At 34.5% G+C, this 27196-nt stretch overlaps 1 protein-coding gene across 1 annotated transcript; it reads right to left on the bottom strand.

Annotated features, from left to right (window-relative positions):
* Nucleotides 1-3347: 3347 nt before the first annotated feature.
* Nucleotides 3348-4766, bottom strand: LOC131063151 (uncharacterized). The gene has a single exon (XM_057996923.2). It carries the CDS (start codon nucleotides 4636-4638, stop codon nucleotides 3706-3708), a length of 933 nt encoding a protein of 310 aa, XP_057852906.1. The 5' UTR covers nucleotides 4639-4766; the 3' UTR covers nucleotides 3348-3705.
* Between the last annotated feature and the right edge of the window lie 22430 nt (nucleotides 4767-27196).

Here is a 27196-nt window from a genome sequence, read left to right as displayed (position 1 = left end):
AAAGTGTCAGGTGCTAAAGACTTTATACAGAAAAATGTAACTCCTAAAATCAGCAAAAAATGTACGCTGACCGTCATCAAGAAGAAAGAACTTTTGAAGAAGGTGACTTGGTTTTCTTGAGGCTTCAGCCTTATAGGCAGTCATCCCTGAAGACCAGTGGTGCTGAGAAGCTTAAACCATGAATTTATGGCCCTTACAAGGTACTGCGAAAAATAGGAGAGGTAGCTTATGAGATTGAGCTTCCAGCGAACAGCAGGATTCATAATGTCTTTCACGTGTCCCAGCTTAAGAAAGTTTTGGGGTAACACGTTGTTCCATGTACTGAGCTACCTTCTCTTGATGATGAAGGCAAACTCATTTTAGAACCAGAGCTGATCTTGAATATGAGGGAAAAGAAGTTTAGGAACAAAACTATTCCGGAGTTCTTGGTTAAATGGAAAGGATTGCCAGAAGAAGATGCCACTTGGGAAGGGGAGAAAAAATTTAACCATCCCCAACTCAAATTGCTTGTGGACAAGCCAACTCGAGAGGGGAGGACTGTCATGTCCTCATGATGAATATATCAGATATGTCTATATAACTGTGTTCTAATATTTATGCAATGTATATCTCTATCCAAAAATATCAATTGATTATTAATGTGTAATTGATTATTTATTATTAATTATAATAACTGTCTTCTCTCAGTAATAATAATAACATGTAAATTATTTACTAATTATTAAAATTACATATAAATACAGTGATTAAGGTAATCGCACATGTTAATGATTAATAGAATAAATAATAAGTAATAATTATTTGATACAATATAAGCCTTATAAGCTTGAACTGGATGTGCCTATTGGCTAATAGTCACAACCCAGGCGATTATTTATTTACAAAAGTCACGACTTCTGCCAAGCATGTCACATCTCTTCTAATACGATGTGACCTCTTAATTGGTGATTGGGAAGGATAGAAATAGTGAGCGCCAAAACTGCAGAGGATACACACGAGAAGGAGACTCGGGGAAGGGAAGGCAGACTATGATCACGTAATTACACAATTGGCATCATTCTGAATTACCCGACTGCAGGGCGCCATTTCAGGTACGTCATGTACTAAGGAAAGGATGATTGTTTTTAATGTATTGCATATACGTGTTATTGGCCAGTATGTGAATTAAAGGTAAGTTATTTTCACGGTGTTTGCATCAACTTTCCTTTCACGTATTTTGGTATCCATCGTGAACTACTATTTAGCTAAAAAGGTAACAATAAATGGCACTACCTATAGATCTCGACAGAACTGTGAAGCCCCACGTATTAAGCTTAATATCATAAGAATAATAACGATTACAAATGAACAATCCGTTACAGTAATAAATCTGAGTAGTTCTGTGTTAAGAATCATTACAGTATTACACAGCACCGTTAAACTTATTTAGAATACTAATGAAGTTAAAAATCATAAAATTATACAGCAAGTTTCTGATGTTTATGTAATCATGATTATCTGACACAATCACTCCTTAAATGGGGTGACTGGTAAATATTACGATGTTGTTTATTCAAATCTGTACAAACATATTTCACAATTCTATAACAGTAAAAGCTTACAATAATAATAATCCTGCAAGAAATTCACTAATTTACATAAAATTCCAGGAAGGCAGAGAGACTGGGAGAGGAGGATAATGTCTGTCCAAGTTGACCACCTACTGGTTCATGTAAGATCAGTAGGCCAGTAGGGCATATGACTGCTACTGGGCCTGGGACTGGCAACAATTAAGCCCCTCTACACTCTGCCACTTCCTTGGCTTAATAAATTTAAGGGTGGAACAAGGAATGATAAGACCCACACCACTATTAGTAAGCCAAAGGGGCACAATGACTGCCTTTGGATCCAGAGTGGGATGGATGGGCTAACCGGATCACCCCCTGTGTTTCTCCATTATGGATATTAAAGGAATAATGTTTAATAGCTATTTGAGTTGCAATTGAATAAATTTTTATGACCGCTGCATATGTATAAGAAATCTCTGTTTGCATTAATGTAACTTACTTAGAATAAAAGCAATGTTCCTATTTCTGATTTATTTTTCCATCTGTTATTCCAGGCAAACATATTTCTGCTTATATAACTAGTAAGGGACATTACAAGAATATCAATGTGGGAAATAGGAAATTTATGAACTTACTAAAGATGATCAGATTGTAAAGGTACTCCAGATTCTAAATGAAGAGTAAGCCAAAAAGGAGGATCTTACGAAAGTAGAATTTTAACCATGAGATGCCAAGATAGGTGTAGTGACTGGGTATGCATTTTTTCTTGTCCAATCGGGTTCCATGGTGATAAATGATGGTAACAAGGAATTGAAGAATGTTTTGGTGAAAACTAGGAAGCCTATCTTAATGGACAATTTTCTCCACCTCTATGACTGTTCATTGTGATTTCTTTCTCTCTCCTTCTCTGCTGTCCCATGATCATGTTCAAAAGCATCTATGTTCAAACCAGTTTCACAAATTTCAAAATCTGAGCCAAACGAGGAGATTTGATAAAATGAATGTTGTTCAAGACGTATATATAATACTAAGTACAATAAATAATATGAAGTACAATAGTGGAAGCTATAAAATTTTTAAAAATAAACTTTTGTTTGCAAGTGTGTAGAATGTTGGCAAATATTTCTATTTAAAAAGGAGAAAAATCCCATTACATTTTAATTCTTTAAATAACTAGTAAAAGTTCAACACTTAGGAGTCGTACTAGAATAAGCTAAATGTACTAAAGCAGCCCAAAACTTGAGTTGATATGTAGCAAGATTGTGGACTAGAAGTTAAGTACATTAGAGCATGCCCAATCAAATCATAATAATGTAGCCATGCTTATCCTACACCGTATTAAAGGGCAGCGCTTAACCTTAACCAATAATAGTAATACCCAAGACGCAGGGCATTTGACATGTGCGACAGACTACGATATAATTTTACAGTAGCAATGTGCTCTGGGCCTGGTTGTATATATATCCTAAAAGACCTACAAGTTTCCACAAACGCCACCAACATCCACATTCTCATGTTTGACCCAAATGAGAAGAAACTATAAAATGGCTATTGCTCAATCCTATAAAGAGCAATATGGTGTATCCAATACCAATATAGTAATTTCAACAAGATTTATCATATTGCAGTAGAAACCCATGTCATTGTGAAAGCATTTTAGGCACACTTAACTTTTCAAACGTTATCCTATACTAAAAAAGAAAGAAACAAAAGAATGCCGCAAGAATTCCAAAATGTCAGATTTGGGCAAAAAGAAGCGACAAAAAGGACTACCGCTCAACATCATAGATCCAATACAAATTGGAATAAACGGTATCATATACTACATTTTCAGATCATTTAAAAAATAAACAAATTGATTGCCGACTACAACTTTAACTCAGATACAATCTTCAATGCTGGTTGAATTTTGAGAAAATGGAACATCCTAAACAAAGGAAATCACAAAGATTAATGACTATTGTTCAAAATTTACTCACATATGCATTCACATATGTTTAAATTTTCCACTAAATTAGAAACGATATATCTCGCTAGAACTCATGTATAAAGACTTAAAAACTCGTTTCCAATGCTACTTTAATTTCAGAACAATTGGAGCATAACAATTTCAAGGCAAAAGGACAAACAGTACCAATTACTGCAAAATTCATTCTCTTCATTTTCCCTTCTCGGACACCCACTTCCAGAAATGTCTCTTCACACCAATGGCCCTTTCTTTAGAGCATGTATCAGCGCCATTCATCCTTCCATCTTCGTCTTCGTCGGTACAAAAATCATTATCAGGCAACCCAGTTATGACAGCCTCCACAGAATGCACAACATAGCACGTCATCAAGCCAGGATATGACATAGAAACCCTCTCTTCCACCTGCTTCTCATAAGAACCCATCACCAAATTAACCCTCTCAGATGCCCCCAAAACAGGACCCAATTCTTCAAATATACCCCTCAAACAACCCTCCTCCACAGTTTCCCCTGCCTTCATTTTTTCAGAAAGTGGTCGGTTTCGAACCCTGATGGTCCCATCATTCATTTCTTGGTATGACTCCATTAAGAATCTACCATTGGCATTCCTTAAGTTGACGCTTGCAACATTAACAGTGCGTTTTGGAGGGTAAGAATCTTCGAGAGTTATCTCGCCCTCCTGCAATTCCACCCAGAGATTTGTAACATTCTTGGTCCCCGGTTCGATTCCCCACGAGCTAAATGCAGCTGAAGGCATTCGGGTTCTTAACCACAAAGCTAGGGCACTCGCAGAGCCTAATTGTTTAGCATTTACATATATGGGTGCCGGTGAAGACGCATGGTCTTCGAGAAGGGTTGCAGTAGACATCGAGTAATTCTGGGGTTTTGCAGAGATAAGTAGCTTTGTGGGATTATATGAGTATTTGGGTAAACTTAAATGGATTTGAAATATACATTTGGATCCTCTGAGTACTCCTAAATGGGTATGATATGTATATTCCTTGTTCTGGGGAAACTTTAAGGTTAGTGGAAGGATTGAATTGGGTGTTCTGAGATTAGGAATCAGTTTTGAGAAACTTGAAGTTGTGGATTTTGTAATGCCTCTGATGCTCAATGATAACATATCTGGATTGCTTCCATCAAAAGCTAGGCCTACACCAACTTCAACTTAAAAGCTTGGCGTGGCTCTTACGGAAATTATAAGCAGAGTTTTTTCAGATGGTATATCCAATATGATAGAAATTGTTCCATAATATGCCTGCCATACGATTGTGAGAAACTATTTAAGGAAACGTGTCCTTTTTTTTTTCGCTTTTTGAAGTCACAAAATATAGGGGAAAGGATTCAGTAGTTGTGCACCCTAACTTCGCGCTTCTCAAAATCTTACTTGAAAATTTCAAATCACTCCGATTTTTTTACAGCAGCTTACTTGGCAAGTCCCCTGCTTATAACTAAGGTTTCAGGGCCACATCATCAAATATGATGTCACATCAGCATACTTTTTGCCAAGGTGTCCAAAACAGCCCCAAAAAAAGGTGAGACCAATAGGCGTGCAAAAGAGACCCCAATAGTTGTGCAGCTGACATGGCATTAGCTAATTGGTTATTTTTACAATATTAGTACATTTCTTAACAACTATTGGTACATTTCCTAACAACTGTTGGTAAATTTCCTAATAAAAATTGATATTTTTTGTTCAAACAATAGGTTTTATTTGTTCAATTTTTGGAACAAAAGGTATCAACAACCCTCACAACAATTGGTGCATGCTCAACTACTGAATCCTTTCCCCTATAACATTTTTATATTAAATACAAGTGTTTTTTCTTATTGAAGTTAAAGCCCGCTAAAAAATGAGGTATTTTCTTTTGTCCTTTTTTTTTTAACTTAAATTTTTTAAATTAATTATGAACTAACATATATATCTTAAGAATCTATACTAGCAATTGCACCTTGGTGTGCAATAGGTACGCCGAAGAGGTGTGGAAGTTAAATGAGGAAATTTTTTGTTCTATTTTTTGCATATGTTTGTGTAGTGCATGAAATCAATTGGTAAATCATTTAGAAAGTGTTGTTATTTGTGCAAAAAAGGTCTCAATGGAAAAATGATAGCTTGAATTCAACTATGAATCCACTTACAAGGATCCTAGCATGACTGTAACAAAACCTCTTAATCGAGAAGATAACCAATGTCCATTACTAATAGGCTCATGTTATGTTTGTAATAGGGAATATATATATATATATATATATAGAGAGAGAGAGAGAGAGAGAGAGAGAGAGAGAGAGAGAGAGAGAGAGAGAGAGCTCTAGGAAAAGGGATAGGGAGGGAGAGGGAGAGAGATGTATGGATAGAGAGGAAGACATGTATAGGGATGAAGGGTGATAAGAATAGGGAGACGAATAGATGGAGAGATAGAAAGAGGGAGATAACGGGATATAGAATATAGATAGAGGGATATAGGAAGTTGGAGAGGTAAAGAGGAAGAGAGAGGAGAGCTAGAGAGAGATTTAGATGGTGAAATAGAATGATAGAGAGATAGAGATATAAGAAGATATAGAGAGGGGGAGAGATAGATTAACAAATAGAGACAAGTAGAGAGACAAGTAGAGAGGGAGGGAGAGATATATATATGGGAAGAAAAAGAGAGATATAGAGATATGTTGGAAGAGAATGGGATAGAGATAGATAGGGTGGATAGGGAGGGAGATAGGGAGGGAGAGATGGGGGGAGATAGGGAGGGAGAGATGGGGATGTAGATAGAAAGGGAGGGAGAGAGGGAGAGAGATAGGTAGAAATAGACAGAGGGGAAGAGGGGAAGAGAAGGAAAAATAGCTCAATATAGAAAGAGGGATAGATATAGATAGAGGTGATATAGAGAGATAGAGATGGATAGGAAAAAAGATAGGTATAGAAAGAGAGTTAGAGAGCTAGGGAGATATAGGTAAAGAAAGTTATGGAGAGAGAGAGAGAGAGAGAGAGAGAGAGAGAGAGAGAGAGAACTGGAGGTAGAGAGACATGGATAGAGAAAAATAGAGGGGCAAGAGGGATATACAAGGAGAGAAATATAGATATAGAGATATGGAGAAAGAGAGATGAAGTGAATAAGAGAGAGTTAGAGATAATGAGAATTATAGATGGATATGAAGAGGGGGTGATAGGGAGATAAAGATAGAGGGGGAAAGAATGAGAGAGGAAGCAAGTGAAAGATATAAGTGATAGAGAGGGATAAAGATACAGAGAGGGGGGATGATAGAGAGATAGAGATGAGGAGGGTGAAACTGGGAGTGTGTGTATGAGAGAGGGAGAGGGGGGTGAGAGATATATAGAAATACAAAGGGAGAGATGAAAGGAATGAGAGAGAGGGAGAGGTATAAATAGGGATAGAAAGAGGGAGGCAAGGAAAGAGGGGGAGGTGGAGATAAAAGGATAAAGATATAAGAGGAGACACATAGAGAGGTAGAGACAGGGATATATAGAGAGAGTAGGAGATAGATTGAATAAGAGAGACATAAAGATAATGAGATATGGAGAGATGGGAAGATAGAGATAGAGGGGCACAAATAAGAGATAAAGGAGGTGGTAGCGAAAAGCAATAGAGAGAGAGAGAGGGAATGAGAGTGAGAGAGATATATATGTCACGATAGGGAGATAGAAACATGGTGTGTGTGTGTGTGTGTGTGTGTGTGTGTGTGTGTGTGAGAGAGAGAGAGAGAGAGAGAGAGAGAGAGAGATTTCAAAATTTCAAAATTATTGTTAATTATTACTCTTAATGTTTTTCCAACTATTTATTTTAACAAAGTAAATATGACATTAACAACTTCAAAATATTAAACAAAATAAAAATAATAAGTTTTGAATTATAATTAATAGAATTTGTTTAATTTTTAAACTTTAATTTAAATTAAATATTAAAATAGAATAAACTGAATGTAAAGTCCAAATGGTATCAAAATCAAAATATTAATAAAAATGATGATTTAAGAAATAGAGAAAAAAATATTTTTTAATGTTAAATTTAATATTTTATTTTGAAATAAATTAATTCAATAAAAAATTTAAAATGAAGGTCAATTAGGAAAAAAAATGTTTTATTGTTTACATACCTTTGTGTGTCACATGAGGTCAATTGATATATCAATTAGCTAATAATGTTATTTACACAACAATGGTCTGAATGGAAAAGTGATAGCTTTAAATAAACTATTTGTCCACTTCCAAGGATTAAAACATGATTGAAACAATATATCTAAAGAGGGAGTGACATGGAGGAAGAGTGTGAAAGAGTGGGGCAATGAGATGGAGACATAGGTGGAGGAGAGGGATATGAAGAGAAGGAGAGGGAGAGATAAAAAAGAGAGGAGATGAGGAAATATAGAGATGAAAGAGATAAATATATAGTGGGAGAGAGGGAAAGAGATCCAGATGAATAGAGAGGGATATATGTCTAGAAAGAGGGGAAGAGAAGAAGATAAAGACAAAGATGAAGATAGATGGAGAGATGAAGAGGGAGATAGATAGAGCGATAGAGAAAGGTAAAGGGAGAGATAAAAATAGAGAGGAAGAGATAGAGAGATAAAGAGGGAGAGGGAGAGGGAGAGATAGAGAGAGATATAGATGGTGAGATATATCAATAAAGAGATAGAGATATATATATATATATATATATATATATATATATATATATATATATAGAGAGAGAGAGAGAGAGAGAGAGAGAGAGAGAGAGAGAGAGAGAGAGAGGTGAATAAATAAAGAGAAGTAGATATAGACAAATAGAGATCAAGAGAGGGAGAGATCAAGAGATCAAGAGAGAGATGGGTGATAGGTAGAGAGGAATAAATGGCTCAATATATAGAGTGGGAGAGAGAGAGAGAGAGAGAGAGAGAGCTCAACAAATAGATTGGTTTAGGGAGAGAGATAAAGAGATAATGAGATAGAGGTAGAAAGCTATGGATAGAGAGAGGAGCAAGAGGAGGAGAGAGCAATATAGAGATAGAGATATATAGTAGTAGAGATGGTGTGAAAAATGATATATATATATATATATATAGAGAGAGAGAGAGAGAGAGAGAGAGAGAGTGTGTGTGTGTGAGAGAGAGAGAGAGAGAGATGCAAAGAAGGGAAGGGAGAGATAGATATAGTGGGAAAGATAGAGGGGGGAGAGAGAGAGAGATGTAGAGAGAGCTAATGAGATAGAGTGGAGAAGATAAATAGAGAGAGAGAAAGAGGGTAAAGCTATTAGATTTGTATATATTATTTTAATCTATACTATATAATAAATTATGTTATATTTATATTTAACAATATCTATTGTTCAATGTAATATATAATAATAAATATAAGTATCATATTATTTAAAAAATGATTTGAATGATTTACATTATTTAAATAAAGTGTAATTAAACAATTTATATTATAATGTTATTATATATAATACTAAATATAATTATAATTGTGTGTGTGAAAAGTGGATTTCTATTTGTATCTGGAATACACGACACTTCAATTAAGTCATTAGATGCATGATTAGTAAATCAATCGATAATGAACAATAAACCATCACAAATCAACCTATTTCCTTCTAGTAGATGCGGGTTAAGTCTTGCTCTCAGATTTCCATATGCAATACCAGTGACTAGACAACACCTAAACGAAGGATTTAATCTATATGTATGAAATTGAGCTAAATGAATGCAAGATTTAAGCTAGATATGCATGATTAATCTAACATGATTTAAGCAATATTAAGCTAGATGATTTAACAAGTATGCAATAACTAATATGTAATATCTCAATGCACAAATCTCAATGAACCTAGAGCAAAAACAACATGATAACAATATATTCTCCAGGATTCTTGATTAGGAGATGAGAGCCTAAATTTATAGAAAATTTAGAAAGAAGCCAACGATTGAGATCAAATGATGATGAGCGATCGAGATTTTCTAAGAGGAAGCACAATCCAGGTGAATTGGTGTGATTGACTGCTTTTCTCAGTTTTAAAGGAAATTGAACTAAAATTAAGATAGAATATAAAAAAACCGATTTATTCTCTATTTCATTCAATTTTGAGATTTAATTGTTTTAATTGCTTTCTTTGATATTTTTCAAATTTTAATTCTTTTTCAAGATTATCTCCATTTGATTTCTTTTCAATTTTTAATTATTTTTTCCAATTAATTCCTTTTTTGTGATTTAATGGCAAATTGATTTATTTAATTAAAAATACTAGGATATTTAATAAAAATAAATAGGATAATTGTTTAAAAATGATTTACTTGAAATGATCAATTAATTAAATAATTATTTAATTAATTCAGAGTGATTAATTTTCCATGAGACATTAATGATTTAAGAAATTAATTGTGTGCTCAAGATTAATTTTAATTGTCTTTGGTTAGGACCTTGGTGATGTTGTCGAGATTAGGGGTCCATGGTTTAGATGACAATTTTTAGGGTATTACAATAATATATATAATTTAATGTGTATTTTTTAAAAATAGTATACATTAATAGTATAATATATTATATTTATATTTAATATTTCTTTATTGTAGAATATAATATATAATTATAAATCTAACTATAATATTATTTTTTAGAAAAATTAAATTATTTAAAATATAAAATATAATATTAGTTTTTTTAAACTACGATTTTAAAATAATAATAAATTTTATTTTGTCCAATGGGTTGAGCTTAACTGGTTAAAACATTGGGTTCTACTTTGGAGACCCAAGTTCAATTCCCAATAAGGACATCTAAAGTGGAATTCTAAGTTGTGACTCTTGGCCTTCCATAATGGGGAAGGTCATGGGTCAATCTAATCAAACATAATAATAATAATAATAATAATAATAATAATTCAAAATATTGCGGCTTTGGCCTATTACCTATCAAAAAAAATAATAATAATAAATTTTATTTTAAAGAAAGTTCTATATATGCATAATAATAATTATTAATCTTATTATTTTTTTGAAGATATATTTATTAAAAATTTAATTTTTTTAAATCTTTTTTTAGAAAGTTAAATAATAATTATATTTAAAATTATAAATAAAAATCAATTATTATATATATTATATAATATATTAAATAAATATAATTTTTTTTTAAACATATAGGTTATTATTTATATATTATAATATATTAATTATTAAAATATTTAAAACTAAAAAACTAAAATTTTAAATTTTAAATATAAAAATAACGGGAAAAGCCCAAACTTGAAAATGTGGAAATTATTAAATTTACACTCACAACATATAATCAAAGGATTTTTTTTAAAAAAATTTTAATAATGAAAGGGTGGTGGGGCTAATCACCATACGTACCCAAATTCTCCATTAATATTTTATGGAATTTCTTTACTTACAAAATCGTAAGCCAAATATTGTGCTAGAGAGTCCAAAATCGTAAAAAAATAAATTAATCACATTTAAAAAGTCCATCGTCCAGAGGTTCGACATCAAAAAAATATTTTGTTATAGTTGGAGGGGCATATGATTTCACCACGTCAGAAATGGAGAGGTGGACCCATTTCCATACCTACATATTTGGGCACTGGGAATCAATGCAGAGGTGAACTTGTTTCGAGGTGAATTGATGACGGGTCTACCTATTCGTGTGGAAGTGATGTCCATGGAAAACAAACAATTCTTCTGGTGTATTCAGAAGCCTTCTAATTATACTTATAATAAATGTCATTGATGAACTCGCAGGACGAAGTGGACAAAAAGAAAGAGAGACTTCAATGCACGGTAGAGATCCATAGGTGGATGAGTGGCGAGACGGGAAGAGAGACCCAGTAAAAATTTAACTTTTCAAAATGTTGTTCAGTGTGAATTTTAAACAATCCAGCATGAGAATTTTCATGTGGGAGTTCCTCCCTTTAAATTGGCCAATTAATTGCAAAGGGTATCTGACGTGACTGCAGAAAGGACCAAGTACAAACAACATAATAAAGAATGAACATTATGTGTGCTTTCACAGCACAAATGATACGCAAGTTGCTTGCTACGAAATTGTATTCGTGGTTCGGACATTAGGGCAGACGCGAAATGGCAAGCGGGAAACCGATCCAATCACCCCGAAAACGCATGACATGGAGGATACGATAACAGTGATAATGAGGAAAGCGAAAATCAATGGACGAGACAGTTTTAATCATCTTGCATAGATTTTGGTGAGCTTTCAACCATTAATTTTAAAAGTTAGCTTGTACATCTCATATAAGAGACGCCTTCAACGTAATAAAAAAGTGGATAATATTTTAAAATCTATTTAGTATTTTCTAGTTGTAATAAATTTAATTTATATAAAATGTGATAGACAAATAATTTAATTAGATTTAAAGTGTAAAATTAATATAATACAACAATTCAAATCTTATTGTAAATGTAACCCTAAATAAAAGTTTAATCCTTAACCCAACCTAATAGTAATTATAACCCTAACTTAACTTTAAGTTAACTATAAACATTATTAATATATTAATATAAATTATTATATTATTATTTATATTTTATATTTTGATATTTTATTATTATTATCTTATATTTATATGTTATTAATAATATTTATATCATATTTATAGTATATTAATATCATTATTATATATTTATATTATTATTATTATTATTATTATTATTATTATTATTATTTTATCCAAGCGCTTTTTGATTGGAGCTATGAACCAGTGAGATCACAAGGAGGACCTCATCTCCAAAACGAGGGTCAAGGCATCCTCTTTGAAGCACCCTACACAACTTGAGAGCACAGATGTCAATTTCCTAACCAACGAACGAAGAGTAATCGACCAACCAGCATCGAGGGGACCAAGAGCATGCTCCAAATTTATCATTCACTCACTCCACGATGTGCACCAACGGCGAATGACCTTTCCGGCCAAGTCAACAGAACGGACAGTCAGCAGTGAACGGCGGGGGCCGACGGGGGTGGTCATGGCGGGGGCCGATGGGGGTGGAGAGGGGCCAAGTCCCGAGCTTCGAACTCATGACCTCCACTACGAGAGGCTCGCAACTGTAGCGTTGCGCTATGGGGTGAACCCCATATATTTATATTATTATTTATTATTTATTATTTATTAAATTAGATAAAAATAATAAATATTTTTTTAAGTAATCAAAATAATTTTTAAATATAAAAAGATCTTATAATATATTGATTAAATTATAAAAACATAGGCATTTAAAAAGTGATTCTATTGAAATTGTGAGATAAATAGGATCAAAATTGTGGAAAGAAAACCAAAGACCATTCAAATGCCTATTCCTTGTGTGGTGTGATAAGGGGTGGGCCCCTCCATATCACCGCCCATAAATATTGAAAAGGGGCCCTTTCGTTGAGCTGAGTTTTTTTGTGATTTTGTTGTAAACCATTAATGTTTTCATGTTTCTTTGTTACAAATAGATTTTCAAAGCTGCAATTAACATATGATGACATCAACAACAACACTTTTTTTAATTAACATTTTAATATTTAACGACTATAATTTATATTTTTTCATGTGATTTACGTTCATGTGTTTTATGTACATGGATTGCATGACCCCCTATATGCAATTGTAGAACGTCTATCGATGTTAAACATAATTCAACTTAAGAGGATTTTCAAAATAAATTCCTTGGTAATGGTAAGGTGATTCAAGAAGTAATTGGAATGAGGATGTTGTACTTAGGTCACTTTTACAATGAAAGAACAACAAAAATATTCCAGTCTGCTATGGCAAGGACTCATTAGTGATGTCATCAATATTATAATGGTCAGGTATAACAAGACTTTGAGAAACCCATTGAATTATATTGTGAAGAAATAATAAAAAACAACAAGGAAAAGGATGCAAAATTCATTGGTTCCATGTTCGATTTACTTTCTCCTCCTCAAATAGAAATCAATGAGTTTGTTTGTGGTCTACAATTGTTGGTTCACACTAGAGGGAGCTACCCCCAAGGTAGCAACTTGCCTAAAAAAATTAATGAAATATAATTGCATTTAATTTGTTTGTTTTAAGAGTTTTTTGAATGATTGAGTAATTAAAAAATTAATGAATAATTTTTTGGCATTGAAACAAAACAATAAACTTGAAAATTCTTGATTATCTCTTCTTTAATTTGGAGTGCAGAATTCTAGTACACATAATTGCTTGGTGTTGGCCCAAAACAAGCTACTAGGAAAAAGCCAATAATTTGGTTATAGATTTTTTTTTTGGCAAGGATGATTATAGTTTAACAAAAACTAATTGTCGAGGTTGCAAAGATTTACAATTGCTACAACTTTTGATCAAAAGACAAAGTCCAAATGTGTAGACTTTCCATCTAGCAACAACTTCTAGACTTTTTTTTTTATGAGAAGAGTAGAGATTGGGTTTTGTAACACATACATTACTAAGTAGGTTGTAATCCACACATATCATAATTAACACATACATTACTAAGCAAGTTGTAATCCACACATATCCGAATTAATACATGCATTACTAAGCAAGTTGTAATCCACGTTGTTGGAATCCAAGAACACTAAGAAGGGGGGTGAATCAATGTTCTATCGGATATAATATTTTTAACCTTATTAACAAATCCACTTAATAACCAGTATGCATAAAAGAAAGTAACAACAAGTAATATCAATCCAACCACATGAATCAACACCATAACATAGAGATTTATATGTGGAAAACCTCAAAGAGGAAAAACCATGGTAGGATTGGAGACCCATAATATTTATCCATTGGCCAACTGAATAAATATTACAAGAGGGGCCTGCACATGCAGGAGGGCACACTGCTCATCACAAAAGGAGCTTCACTGACTACAGGTCCAAAGTACTGGATTACAAAAAAAAACTAAACTCAAAATGAGCATCTTCTATGCTGGATGAGTTCCAGTTAAAGACCTGTCTGTACCAATTATACTGTAACCTCCCTTATCGGTAGCTTAGATCGCTTCCCAAACCTCTAGACAAATAATCAAGACCGATTGCAGATCATTACATTCGCATTTTATTGATCAAGATCTCGCTCATATACCATCACATAACCTATTGCATCTCTTATATGTCATATCCACGAAATGACCTAACTTGGACTGACTTATATACCCAATTACATGAATAAACACAAATATCTTATGTCGGCTTACAACCATATTACAAATGATAAGACACATGTCGGCCCAAACAAAATATAAACATGAAATAATATGATCAGTATCACTTCCACGCTTGCCAGATCAATCTCCTATGTCGGCCTTAGACTACTGGTTCCAAGTTTGCCGGTTACATGCCTGTCAGTTTCTTGAATGTTGGTGTAGTGAATGTCGATTACCTTGATTGTTGGATCTCCCATGAAGTGTGTTGCCAGCAATGATAACACCTATAACCCAGATGAGTGTCAATTGCCAACAATCTCCCCCTTTGGCATTGAAGGTAACACTCATGTGAAAAATGGATCATTGAAGTGTTGTACCGGTTCCTGTCCAAAACCTGATCTCTGAAGACTGCTCCCCCTGAGCTATACATTACTTCTTATGTCCCTTGACATTTTTCACATCCACCTCTCCCCCTTTGACAATAATGCCAAAGACCTGGGCAAAAAATAAGAAATGAAATTTTGTACAAAGCAAAATTGTGAATACCGGATCTAAATGTACTTGAAAATATCCGAATAAGCACCTTTCAAAAATGCCAAATAAGTATCTCAACCGGATTTTAGAGTTCCCAAAATTGATACAAACCCGTTCAGAATGTAAGCGTGTAGTTCTTCTTTTGTTAGGGTTGTCGGTGTGGACATATTCATCTCGTCCATACATTCCCGCTTATGAAGTGACAAAGTATTAAGCCGGGGACTTACCAAACCTCTCAATTCTCTGGCCCGCCGGATTAATTTGTCCTTTTCCTTCTCCGGGGCTGAAATTTCAAACTCTAAAAACAAAATTTCACCATCAACAGAGCTGGCCAATGATTGAGTACCATCAAAAGTGATTACAAGTTGTTCCAACTTGTCCTTATCCGCCTTAACTTTATTATCCATGTCTATTGTTAGTTTTGTTGTGTTAGTGCAAGACCGGTATGTGCCATTACATTGATGAAGAGCTTCATCAATCCTTGTCACCTCTTCTGTCAACTTAGCTTTGTCAGATTGATCATATTATCACTAGTGACCTTTCTAGTTGTATTATACCTTTCCACCAACTGTCAGTTTGACACTTGTTGAAGAGTTTTATACTTTTTTGCAATACGCTTAGTCAAACCTTTCAACTTACCAGATGGACTAGCTACCTGATCAATATTTCATTCTGGTGCAAGCTATTGCAAAATTGGAATAGCTTGCTCAATAACCTACTTATCTTCTGAACCTTCCTTCTTTAATCTCTGAGCTGCAACAAACATCAATTCAAAACTGCTCAGCTGCTCAATGTTCTTATTCTCAAAATGACCAAAATCTTTTTGACTGGATGAGTCAAGTACCAACAATGAGGGACCAATAGCCGGTGAAGGTGTCGATACCCTGACCTCAGTCTGATCATCCTCTTCTACCTTCTGATCTATTTTATCTTTTATCTTCTCCTCAGCATCGGTGGCTTCGCCACTTGGTGCAGTTATTTTTGTAGCCTCTACCTCATGAATTTCAATTGTATCAACATCAATTACTGAAGGGGGATTGTCTTCTTTTGGTATGTTGATCTCTACATCCTGTACAAGTGTTACTATCGGAGGAATATCCTTAGTTGTTTTCCGTTCCAAAACCGATGGATCTCCACCTAGTATACCTTTACCCTTAGCATCAACTGGGATGTCTGGAATGTCAGACTTAGGCGGTGTATCCGGTGATGTAAAGAAACCTGGTTTATCAACAAAGAAATTAACCCAAGCCTCATGTGTTTCCTTCACAATTTCATTTACTCTCCCTACCATAAGACTTACATGTCGACATCTACTCTGAAAAATTGTTTTGTTAGCAAAATCTAGACACTGTCACATCTCTTCATCAGTTATAGCACCACAAACAGTTAGTAATTCCTGAACCTTAATATGCTTATCCTCCTTAATAGTCGATAACCTCCTAGGATCTAACTTGTTATATAAATCTGTTGGTATTTGTTTTTCTATCTCAAGTAAGGCTTTCTTATATATATCTAAGTATAACAAAACTGATTCTTCAATCTCCTTTTGTTCCTTATCATCCATATAACTATAATAGTGTTGTATGTTACTCAAAATACCATCTTTTGTGATCTGATCAATTAGTTCAGCAACAGAAAGAGGAGCAATAACCTTAACACTTTTACCAGATTCTAGAGCAATATCTAAATCTGATTTCTTCTTCTTACTAGGGGTGGGAGCAGACTCCTTGGTCATTTTTCTTTTCTCAGTAGGCTTCCTCTCCTTCAAAATTTTTCTTCTGTGCTATCGGAGGAGTGACTTTGGTTTTCTACAGCTTCCCTTCCTCGAGCTTCTTCCTCTGAATCCTCATGTAGATCTTAGGAATCTTCGGGGTTTCTTCCTCAGTCTCAGAACTAGATTCAACAGGAGCAATAAAGGTCTTCAGTTTCTTCCTCTTCGATATACCCTTGCCAGTTCCTACCTTCGGAGAAGCTTGTAAAGCTGTTGGAGGAGATGTCTCTGCCAAACCAATGATTTGTTTGATCTCAGAGGACATCTTCTGGACAGCCTGTCCAACCTTCTTTATTTGTCCTTCCCTTTTCTTCTTACTGAAACCACCTTCAGATTCCTTCTGCTTTGCAATACCAATTTTTTTCTCTTTCTCATCAACTGGGGCATCTATAAGCATCTTGGCATAGAGATCCAAGATTTGTGCATCAACCTTATAGCCCATTTCAGTAACCCAGATAGTTCTAGGTTGCACTGCCTCCATTAAAGTTTCATCCTTCTTCACCATGAAGCATATGTCAGTAGAGTATTTGTCAACTATATTCTTAGGTATCATTTCCCTCTTCTTCATTGCTTTCTGAAATGCTTTGAAATAACCCCACATAATGGAGTCTTTTTCCTATCCCAAATTCCTCAAGACATCCTTAATATATTTTCCTGTTGGTATTGTAGTGTTGTAATTGTACACCCTTGATAGGGTGGTACAATTCCACACTTAGCTTAACACCTGCCTTAGTGTGTTTGCATATTGCATTGTAATTTACCTTTAAGCTTCTAATTAATTAATTTAATTAAATCTAAAGTCATATTTCATCACTCCCCACATCATAAAATTGGGCCCTTTACCCTGAGTGTGCCCCTTTTTATTTTATTCCTCCAATAAATCATTAAATTATAAACCCTAATTATGTCCTATTTCGACCTTTAAGGCCCGATTTCACATATCAAAACACCTCGAAATCAGCTTTAAATTTGATATTTGCTCTAATATCATCATATCTAATGACCCTGAAAATTTGGTGAAAAGTTGGTCGGACCATGTGCAAAGTGCACAGGGTCCTCAGTTTTTTTCCTGAAATTTTGGGAGCATAATTCTATGATATTATAATGCTTAAACCCAAAATATTGGCAGTAAATTCAAATCCTAGGTCAGCCTAAAGAGGAGATTAAGTCAAAATTAAGATCTAGGGTTTCATACATAAGAGTTCTCTTTCTTCATTTGAAGGGATCGGATCTAAGAATCTAAGAGCATATTTTTGGAGCACAAGAAGCTTTCTATGTAGTGAAAGAGAAGCCTATGTGGAGTCTTCAAAAAAATTCAACAACATTCAACAACATTTCATCAAGCATTCATCATCAATTAGGAGCCTTGAAGACATTGAAGAATAATAGGAGATCACCGATTGACGATTGGCTTGTACCCCTCCCTTAGGGGTTGGGTATGGTTTCATGTTATTTTCATGTCTTTGCATGAGCTTCATTACATCAATTTACATATTAATATTCATGCTTTATATCACTTTGCATCAATGATTTAGAGCATTTACTTTGTCAATTCTAAGCAATTAGGGTTTACTCTTTAGGGTTGCTCTAGATTGTTTGCTTTCATTTTAGGGTCTTGCACACACTATTTTACTATACAAATAGGGTAATTGTGGAAGTGGAAATCACCAACACAGGGATTTTCCTAAGGCAAAACTCTATATAGCCACCCCAAACCCTCTCTTTTCAGTTGCAAGTGTAGAAACAGGTACCCAGAAGGAGTTTCAGATTAGGAAAAGGCATAAGTACCACCCAAAAGTCTCAAAATTTCTCAAATCTATCAGGAACAGGGGCGTGGTGCCTTGGTCCCCCCACTTTCAGGTTATTTTTGGCAGGTTGCAAGTTCAGGACCTTCAAATTTCAACCTTTCAGTTGCAGTTCTCTATCAGATCATCAGGGACAGGGGCATGGCACCCTGGTCCTAGTCAGTTTGGTCCATCTTTCAGCATCAGGTGCACATCTAAATTACTCCCCCTTCTCTTCTCTTAGTATCTTAGTTTCAGATCTACAAGTTTGTTCAATTTTATTTCATATATGCTTCATTGTTCATCTCCTAGTCTAGTTGATCAATCAAACCCTATTTTTCTCATCACATACAACAAGAGGAATAGAAACCCTAAGAGATAATCCTTGGTTCTCTCTTTCTCATAAGAAGTAGCCAAAGTGAGCTATCTCCCTAGGCTCTTTTGTATTCCCAATGTGTTGGCTAAAGTGGGATTAGGTCCTAGTCACCCGGTCTCACTTTTTCCCCTCCTCAGGTATATCAAAGGCCCATTGCCTCTTACCGGATCTCAGCATCTCATTAAAAAGAAAAACATTAAACAGACAATGAGATTCCCATACCTAAATGTACCTTTCACTTTATCCTTAATCTTTCCCAAATCTGAAATCAACTCATCACACATCCACTGACAAAGATCATATTTCACATTTTCCTTTACCATCTTGTGTGCACAGTAGATACAGGAACTAGAAATAGCGTTCAACCGGTTTGATTGAGTTACCTTGTATCCAATTACCATGCTTTCAAATTGAACATCTTTATCCCTGATGGTGCTAATCCGCATCGACCGGTTGTCAAAGGTGGCACCGGTTAGCTTGTTCACCTTATTGTTCGGAATCTTCCTCTTGTCTGGTGTCTATCTGACCTGGGGTAAACCGGTGATAGCAAAAATTACCTCCTTGGTGATTTTGTAGGGTTGTTCAAGCCATATGAACTCACCATGGACTCGACTCAGCACATACTGAATCATCTCATCCTCGAACTCAGGCATCTCCAGAATATCGATGAAACCCTGATCCTTTAGAATTTCCGGTTTGATCGATCCATCCTTATTCAACAAAGTGGACAAGTACATTGATTTAATCTCCAATGATCCCAGATCCTCCAGAGTGTAGTGAATATATACTCTCACATCTTCCACATAAAGAACTTCGTTAGGAACCCTAGAAAATACATTGATTGAGTCATCGACCTTTGTAATTTGAGGGCATTGCTTAAATTTCGGACATGGACAATCCTTAATGTCCACCACAACAAGGGTAGCCACATCTACCGGAGCGGGAGTAGATCTAGAAGCCATCATGATTAAGAAAAGTACGGTGAAAAATAGAGAAAATACCTCTCAACCTAAGCCAATGAAAATCTTTGAAAATCCGCTCAGAAAATACTGGAAATCGTTGGAAAATGCTCTTAATCGCCTTAAACTCGCTCTGCTTCGCTCTGAGTGTTGTGTGATCAGAAATGAAGCAACTTATCCTTTTTGTCTTGCAAAACCTTAATTCCTTATTGACATTAATGCATGCCGACATATGATACCAGATACAAAATCCATTATCTCAATGCCGGATGTCCTTCAAACTGACTTCACCAAGATTTGAAACAAGCTTTCAGACCACTACTAGGGGTAATGCAGAATCTGTCATTCATTTTCCTCCCCCTAAGGCTAATGCCTTAGTTACCGGATGTGTTTCTTGCCGGTGCAGGAACATTCTTCTCTGTCGGTTGAGTAACCGGTGAATTTGCCTCTTCTGGTTGATCATCAAATTTCCTAACTCATTGTTTAGCATGAGCTTGCTGGATTTCATCAACCTTTTTCTTCCCCTTCTCATTAGATGTGTCATTCCCTTCTAATGTATTCTTGCTTCTACAATATTTAGCAATGTGTCCTATTTTGTTGCATGCATAGCAAGTAACATTGTTCTTCTCAATTTCCTTGTTGAGTCCTTGACCATTCTTTGACCTACATTGATTAGCCATATGTCCAAAATTTCCACATGCATGACATCTCACATTAATTCTACAATATTTTGTCCTATGATAATACTTTTTACAATTTGAATACTAACCGGGAACTGCATTATGATTCTAATTTGCTCTATTCCTGCATTGACTTGCTCTATGACCAAACTTATTACAAACACAACATCTACCATTAAATTTGTGTGCATTGGGTTGCCTTATTGGGAATTTCAGATTTTGGTTGTCTGATAGATTCCCTTGATTTGTAGTACTAGATATTTCTCCATGCTCAAATCGAAGACCTCTAGTGTCTCCAGTGTCTCTTTGATCCTTTAGTAATTCATCAAGCCTTGCAGAACTAACCCTGAAATTTTCTTTGTATTCATTTGCAGCATCTAGATCACTTCTTAGGACTTTCACCATTCTTTCCAACTCTTTCTCATTATTCTATGATTGCACCAACTTAGTTCTCAACACATAATTCTCATGCGTCAGCCTAATGCATTCCTTAGATTTGTCTTTCAGAGATATAGCAAGATTTTCTTCATTCTTCTTCTGGTCTTCAATTTCCTTTGACATCCTCATGGTCATGGCTTGCATCTCATTCTTCATGACATTATTCTCCTAACTCAACTTATGACATAATTTCTTAAGGACATTCTTCTCTTCGTCATCCAAATTTTGTAAAAGATTCTTCCTTTTAGCTTGAGCAGATGATAACCTCTCCTGTAGGGTAAGGATGAATTCCTTTGTAGAATTCAACTCATCTTGCAGCTTCAAGTTCTTCAGCCTTTCAACATCATAGTCTTCAAGTACTACTTCAAGTTCCTTCTGTAGACTCTCTCCATGGATTCTGGATACAAGATCTTCCTCAGGCTGTTAGACTTATTCTGAGGCACCAAGCTCTGCTACCAATTGTTGGAATCCAAGAACACTGAGATGGAGGGGGGGTGAATCAGTGTTCTATCGGATATAATATTTTTAATCTTATTAACAAATCCACTTAATAACCGATATACATAAAAGAAAGTAACAACAAGTAATATCAATGCAACCACATGAATCAACACCATAACACAGAGATTTATACGTGGAAAACCTCAAAGAGGAAAAACCACGGTGGGATCGAATACCCACAATATCTATCTGTGTGTGTGAAAAGTGGACCTGTATCTGTATCTGGAATACACAACACTTCAATTAAGTCATTAGATGCATGGTTAGTAAATCAATAATCAATGAATAATAAACCATTACAAAGTGACCCATTGCCTTCTAGTAGATGCGAGTTTAGATTGCTCTCAGATTGCTAAGCTATCCAGTGACTAGACAACACCTAAACGAAGGATTTTTAAATATATATGAGCATAAATATGAGCTAAATGGATGCAAGATTAATCTAACAAGATTTAAGCAATATATGAGATAAATGATCTAAATGATTTAACTAATATGCAATGACAATGCAAATTCTCAATGAACCTAGAGCAAAAATGCATAATAACAATATATTCTCCAGGATATTTTTGAATGAGAGATGAGAGCCTGAATTTATAGAAAATTCAGAAAGAAACCAACGGCTGAGATCAAATGATGATGAGCGGTCAAGATTTTCCAAGAGGAAGCACAATCTAGGTGAATTGATGTGATTGGATGCTTTTCTCAGTTTTAAAGGAAATTGAACTAAAATTAAGATAAAATCAGAAAAAACTGATTTATTCTCTATTTCATTCAATTTTAAGATTTAATTATTTTAATTGCTTTCTTTGAGATTATTTATCAATTTTTAATTTGTTTTTCAAGATTATCTCCAATTGATTTCTTTTCTCAATTTTTAATTCTTTCTTGGTCAATTAATTCCTTTTTTTGATTTATTTCCATTTTTGAAGATTTGTGCTCATAATTTCCAATTCCTCTTTCTTGATTTGTTTCCATTTTTGAAGATTTATGGCAAATTGATTAATTTAATTAAATATGCTAGGATATTTAATAAAATAAATAAGATAATTGTTTAAAAATGATTTACTTGGAATGGTTTAGTTAATTAAATAAATATTTAATTAATATTGAGTGATTAATTTTGTCATGTGACATTTGATGATTAAAGAATTAATTGTGTGCTCAAGATTTATTTAATTGCCTTTGGTTAGGACCTTGGTGATGTTGTCGAGATTAGGGGTTCATGGTTTAGATGACCATTTTTAGGGTATTACACTATCCACTGGCCAACTGAATAAATATTACAAGAGGGGCCTACACATGCAGGAAGGCACACTGCTCATCACAAAAGGAGCCTCACTGACTACAGATCCAAAGTACTGGATTACAAACAAAAACTAAACTCAGAATGAGTATCTTCTATGTTGGATGAGTTCCTGTTAAAGACCTGTCTATACCGGTTATACTGTAACCTCCCTTACCGGTGGCTTAGAACGCTTCCCAAACCTCTAGACAAATAATCAAGACTGATTGCAAATCATTACATTCACATTCTATCGATCAAGATCTCGCTCATATACCATCACATAACCTATCGCATCTCTTATATGCCATATCCACAAAATGACCTAACCCGAAGTGACTTATATACCCAATTACATGAATAAACACAAATGCCTTATGTCGGCTTACAACCATATTACAAATGATAAGATACATGTCGGCCCAAACAAAATATAAACATGAAACAATATGATCGTTGTTGCTTCCATGCTTTTCGGATCAATCTCCTATGTCGGCCTTATAATACCAGTTCCAAGTTTGTCGGTTACATGCCTGTCGATTCCCTGAATGCCGGTGAAGTGAATGTCGGTTACCTTGATTGCTGGATCTTCCATGAAGTGTGTTGCCAACAATGACAACACCTATAACCCGGATGAGTGTCAATTGCCAACAGACACATATCCTAATCATAATTCCTTCTTGATGGACATGAATTTAGGGCTCACCTATTTGGAATCATTCACAAGAAAACCACCCATGGTTCTAGCATCAAAACCATCTCTTCTTCCACTTTAACACATAGATCATGGTTTAATCTGTATGGCTACTTACTAATAGATTTAGACAATGGATCCAACCTAATCTACACTCTTTAGAGAGATGAGTGTTGTATAGGCCTAATTTAGAACAAAATACAAAGAGGTTAATATAATATTAAACCCTATTCTAAATTGAGTCATACCTTTGATTGAGCTAATAGAATTTAAATAAACAAAAAATGCATGACAATTTTACCAATGCAAAACTCTCTTTGTTGAAGTTGATTGTTGAGGATGCAATGGATACCATGAAATAGATAATATGTCAAAGTGCATGGAAATACAAAGAATAAAAGTGTCCATGTTGATATTGAACTATTTATTAGTTTTCAGATTTCTTGGCCTTAAATTTGTGAAGTTTGCCTAAACCCTAGCCCCATGTGTATTTTATCTTTTCTTTTACCTACTGATAATAATTGATTTGCTCAATGTTTTTTAATTCCTTGCCTACCCCTTCCATTCATTTCAAATATAATTTTTCTTTAAGGCATAAAAATGCTCGAGTTAATTTGAGAAGTTCTTAAGTTCGTGAGCTTCCCAAAACCTTGACAAGCCTAAGTGTTCATGTGTTTAAGTTTAGGTTGTCGTGAAGTTTGTAAGTTTAAGAAATTTATGAAAATCTGACAATGTTTTAAACGTTAGCAATTTTGTGAGTTTGTGAACCTGTAAAAATGTGACAAAGAAAAGAAAGAAGTCACATGGTTCTTGGTTTCACAAAGTTTGTGAGTTCATAAACTTTATGAAATATTGATGGATTTCACAAGAACTGCAAGATTGAAGAAAGAAGGTGAAATGAATGAAATATTTAAGGGAAAAAATGAAGTTCTAAATATCACAAAATTTTACAAGTTTGCAAACTTTACAAAAAATGTGACATACGTTTTTGAGTTTTTCATTTTGTCAAAAGTGTGATGCATTGAAGAGAAAGAGAAGAAGATAGATAGATAGATGGAAAAAGAAGAAGAATAAAAGTAGGTAAATTTTGAATGTCACAAAGTGTGGCATAACTCATGTAGGAGCCAAATATTTGATAAACAAAGAAGAGACAATATAATGAAGTTTGAGGACATGGGAAAAGGCACCAAGAGGGATATTAAAATGCTTGTTGCATTATTCCACCTACCTATTCCTACTTGAGGTCATTATCACCCACCTCTTTTATTCTCATTAATATAGATAACTCCCACATAATTGAGAAATGACATTCATCGATGCCTTGTGAAAGGAAGCAAGGTATGTAAAACAACTTCCTACATCAATAAATGAGGAAATGGCGTGCAATTATTTTCTAAATTTAATCCTTATGTAGCTATAATATGAAGATGCACATTACAATTAAGAAAACATAAAAAACACAAGATATACATGGGGGAAAACCCTTTCAACAGAAAAACCCCACTCCAAAAGTTGTCTCAATGTATTACAATAAACAAAGTAGCTACAAACACGTGAAAATAAAAGTTTATTTCAAGGATGATTGCAATGTTGAAATATTCAAGTAATTTGCCAACATAATTTAGTACTTGCAATGAACAATAGCACTACAACTCCATTCCAAACATTCATATTCGTAGAGTTGCAAGATGGACACCTAGAAATGTCACGTAGCATTAACATCTTCATTGCATGCATGAAAACCTAAATATGAACATGCAACCCACCTCTCTTATCTTTAACATGAAAATTATAACCAATATTGGCAAGCAAGAGGTCCCACTTGACATGCAATATGCCTACCATGTGCAAGATTGACACTTTCCTCATTTCCACTAGTCATGACTTTTACACAATTATACAAGTTGTCATATTTATGTCATAATAAATCACATTTCAACTCTTACAACTTATAACACATGCCACCAATTCAACTTGTATTGAGGACCACAAAGTGGGACACCTATTTCCACCAATGTAGGATTCATGTCATTCTATTCATTTGCCATGTAAGTTGCCACCACACTGAAGTAGATTCCACAAATTGAGAACATAGGATTGACATAAAATATGGGCTAAATAAACAATTAAATCAATATTTAATGCCAGGACTTGTAAATTTTGAGACACCCTAATCCCAACACCTTAAAGGTACATCTAGACACTTCTGATCTATGCTTTTAGGCATGCTTCAAGGAATACAACCCCTTGGAGCTATTGGAATCACTTACAAGGTATCAATCAAAGGATTATTCAATTTAATGTTGATATGCATAGCCCCCTTTTGGTTGGTTGTGAATTTGGAAATTTGTAGAAGTTATATAGGCCATTGCTCTTCATTTTTCAAGGGGTTGGTCATTCTTTTTTTTTATACTTAACTATAGTGAAATGATTATTTGTGGATTCAATTGATAAATATCATTTTACCACATAGGAAATGCATTCTTTAAGTTAGAGAAAGGTAGATTGAAGTGTATATATGAAATTATGTGTCTTACTACCTAGTTGTACACATTTTGGAGAATTATGAGTAAAGAGTTGTGACAAAGATCCTCATTGTTTATAATCATCGCTCACCAATTTTTTTTGTGTGGTTGTAATAATAATCTAATAAGTGTTATAAAATTTTAATTCATTACAAGTTTCTTTTCATAATGGTCATTTTCTTGTTTCTTATAAACATGTATACATGTGGAGAAAGATACTTAAGAAGACTTGATTATTTGATATCATAAGTTTTCTATTATTTAGCGGTTAAGTTCCATAGAATTTGAGGGGTGGGTGCTTCAACGACAGGTTCCTGGGTGGGCTATGGGATTAAAAAATAATCAGTGATATAATTCGACCCAATTTGCTTAGGGGCCAGCCGAATTGTAGGGGCCCTCCTATCAAGCTGACTATCTCCTCCCACCCACCACTGCCAAAAAAATAAATATTCACTAGCAGTGGGAGTAGGAAGTAGTTTTTTTATGCACCTTGTGATTTAGCATTATACCCATGAAATATCTAAAGTAAAATTTGAAAGTGCTCATCTTGAGAGAATCATGTTTTGAATTGTATATCAACTTAATGAAGGTCATAGAAATAGGTATATGATGCAATTAGACTCTCCATCAATACACACATATACTCATCATTCCCTCAACACAAATTAAAATCCACATATACATAAAACAAATAATCACAAAAAAATCCATATATCTATTTGATTGATTCACAAATAGAATTACAAACTCTCCACAAACAAAATATGCAACTTTTTCTATCATGACTTCTCACATTACACTTCTCTCTTACATTCCTCTCTACCTCCCATCTCTTCAAATAGACATTGGGTCTCACTACAGATCTTGTACCTATTTTTGGCCTTTTGCTTATATGCTAGTGGTTTGCATGCACACTTTTATAAGATTACCTAAATGAGATTATACAAACATGTGATGTAGGTTTGATACATATGATGCAAAAATAGAGGAGTCATCATGCTTGTGTAGGAGGGTGAGTG

This window comes from Cryptomeria japonica, chromosome 11 (genome assembly GCF_030272615.1).
Source record: "Cryptomeria japonica chromosome 11, Sugi_1.0, whole genome shotgun sequence".
Taxonomy (NCBI): Eukaryota; Viridiplantae; Streptophyta; class Pinopsida; order Cupressales; family Cupressaceae; genus Cryptomeria; species Cryptomeria japonica.
This window is presented reverse-complemented; position numbering and strand designations above follow the sequence as displayed.

Excerpts from the sequence above, each read along its gene's own strand:
- LOC131063151 (XM_057996923.2), bottom strand. The coding sequence starts at position 4,638 with ATGTTATCATTGAGCATCAGAGGCATTACAAAATCCACAACTTCAAGT.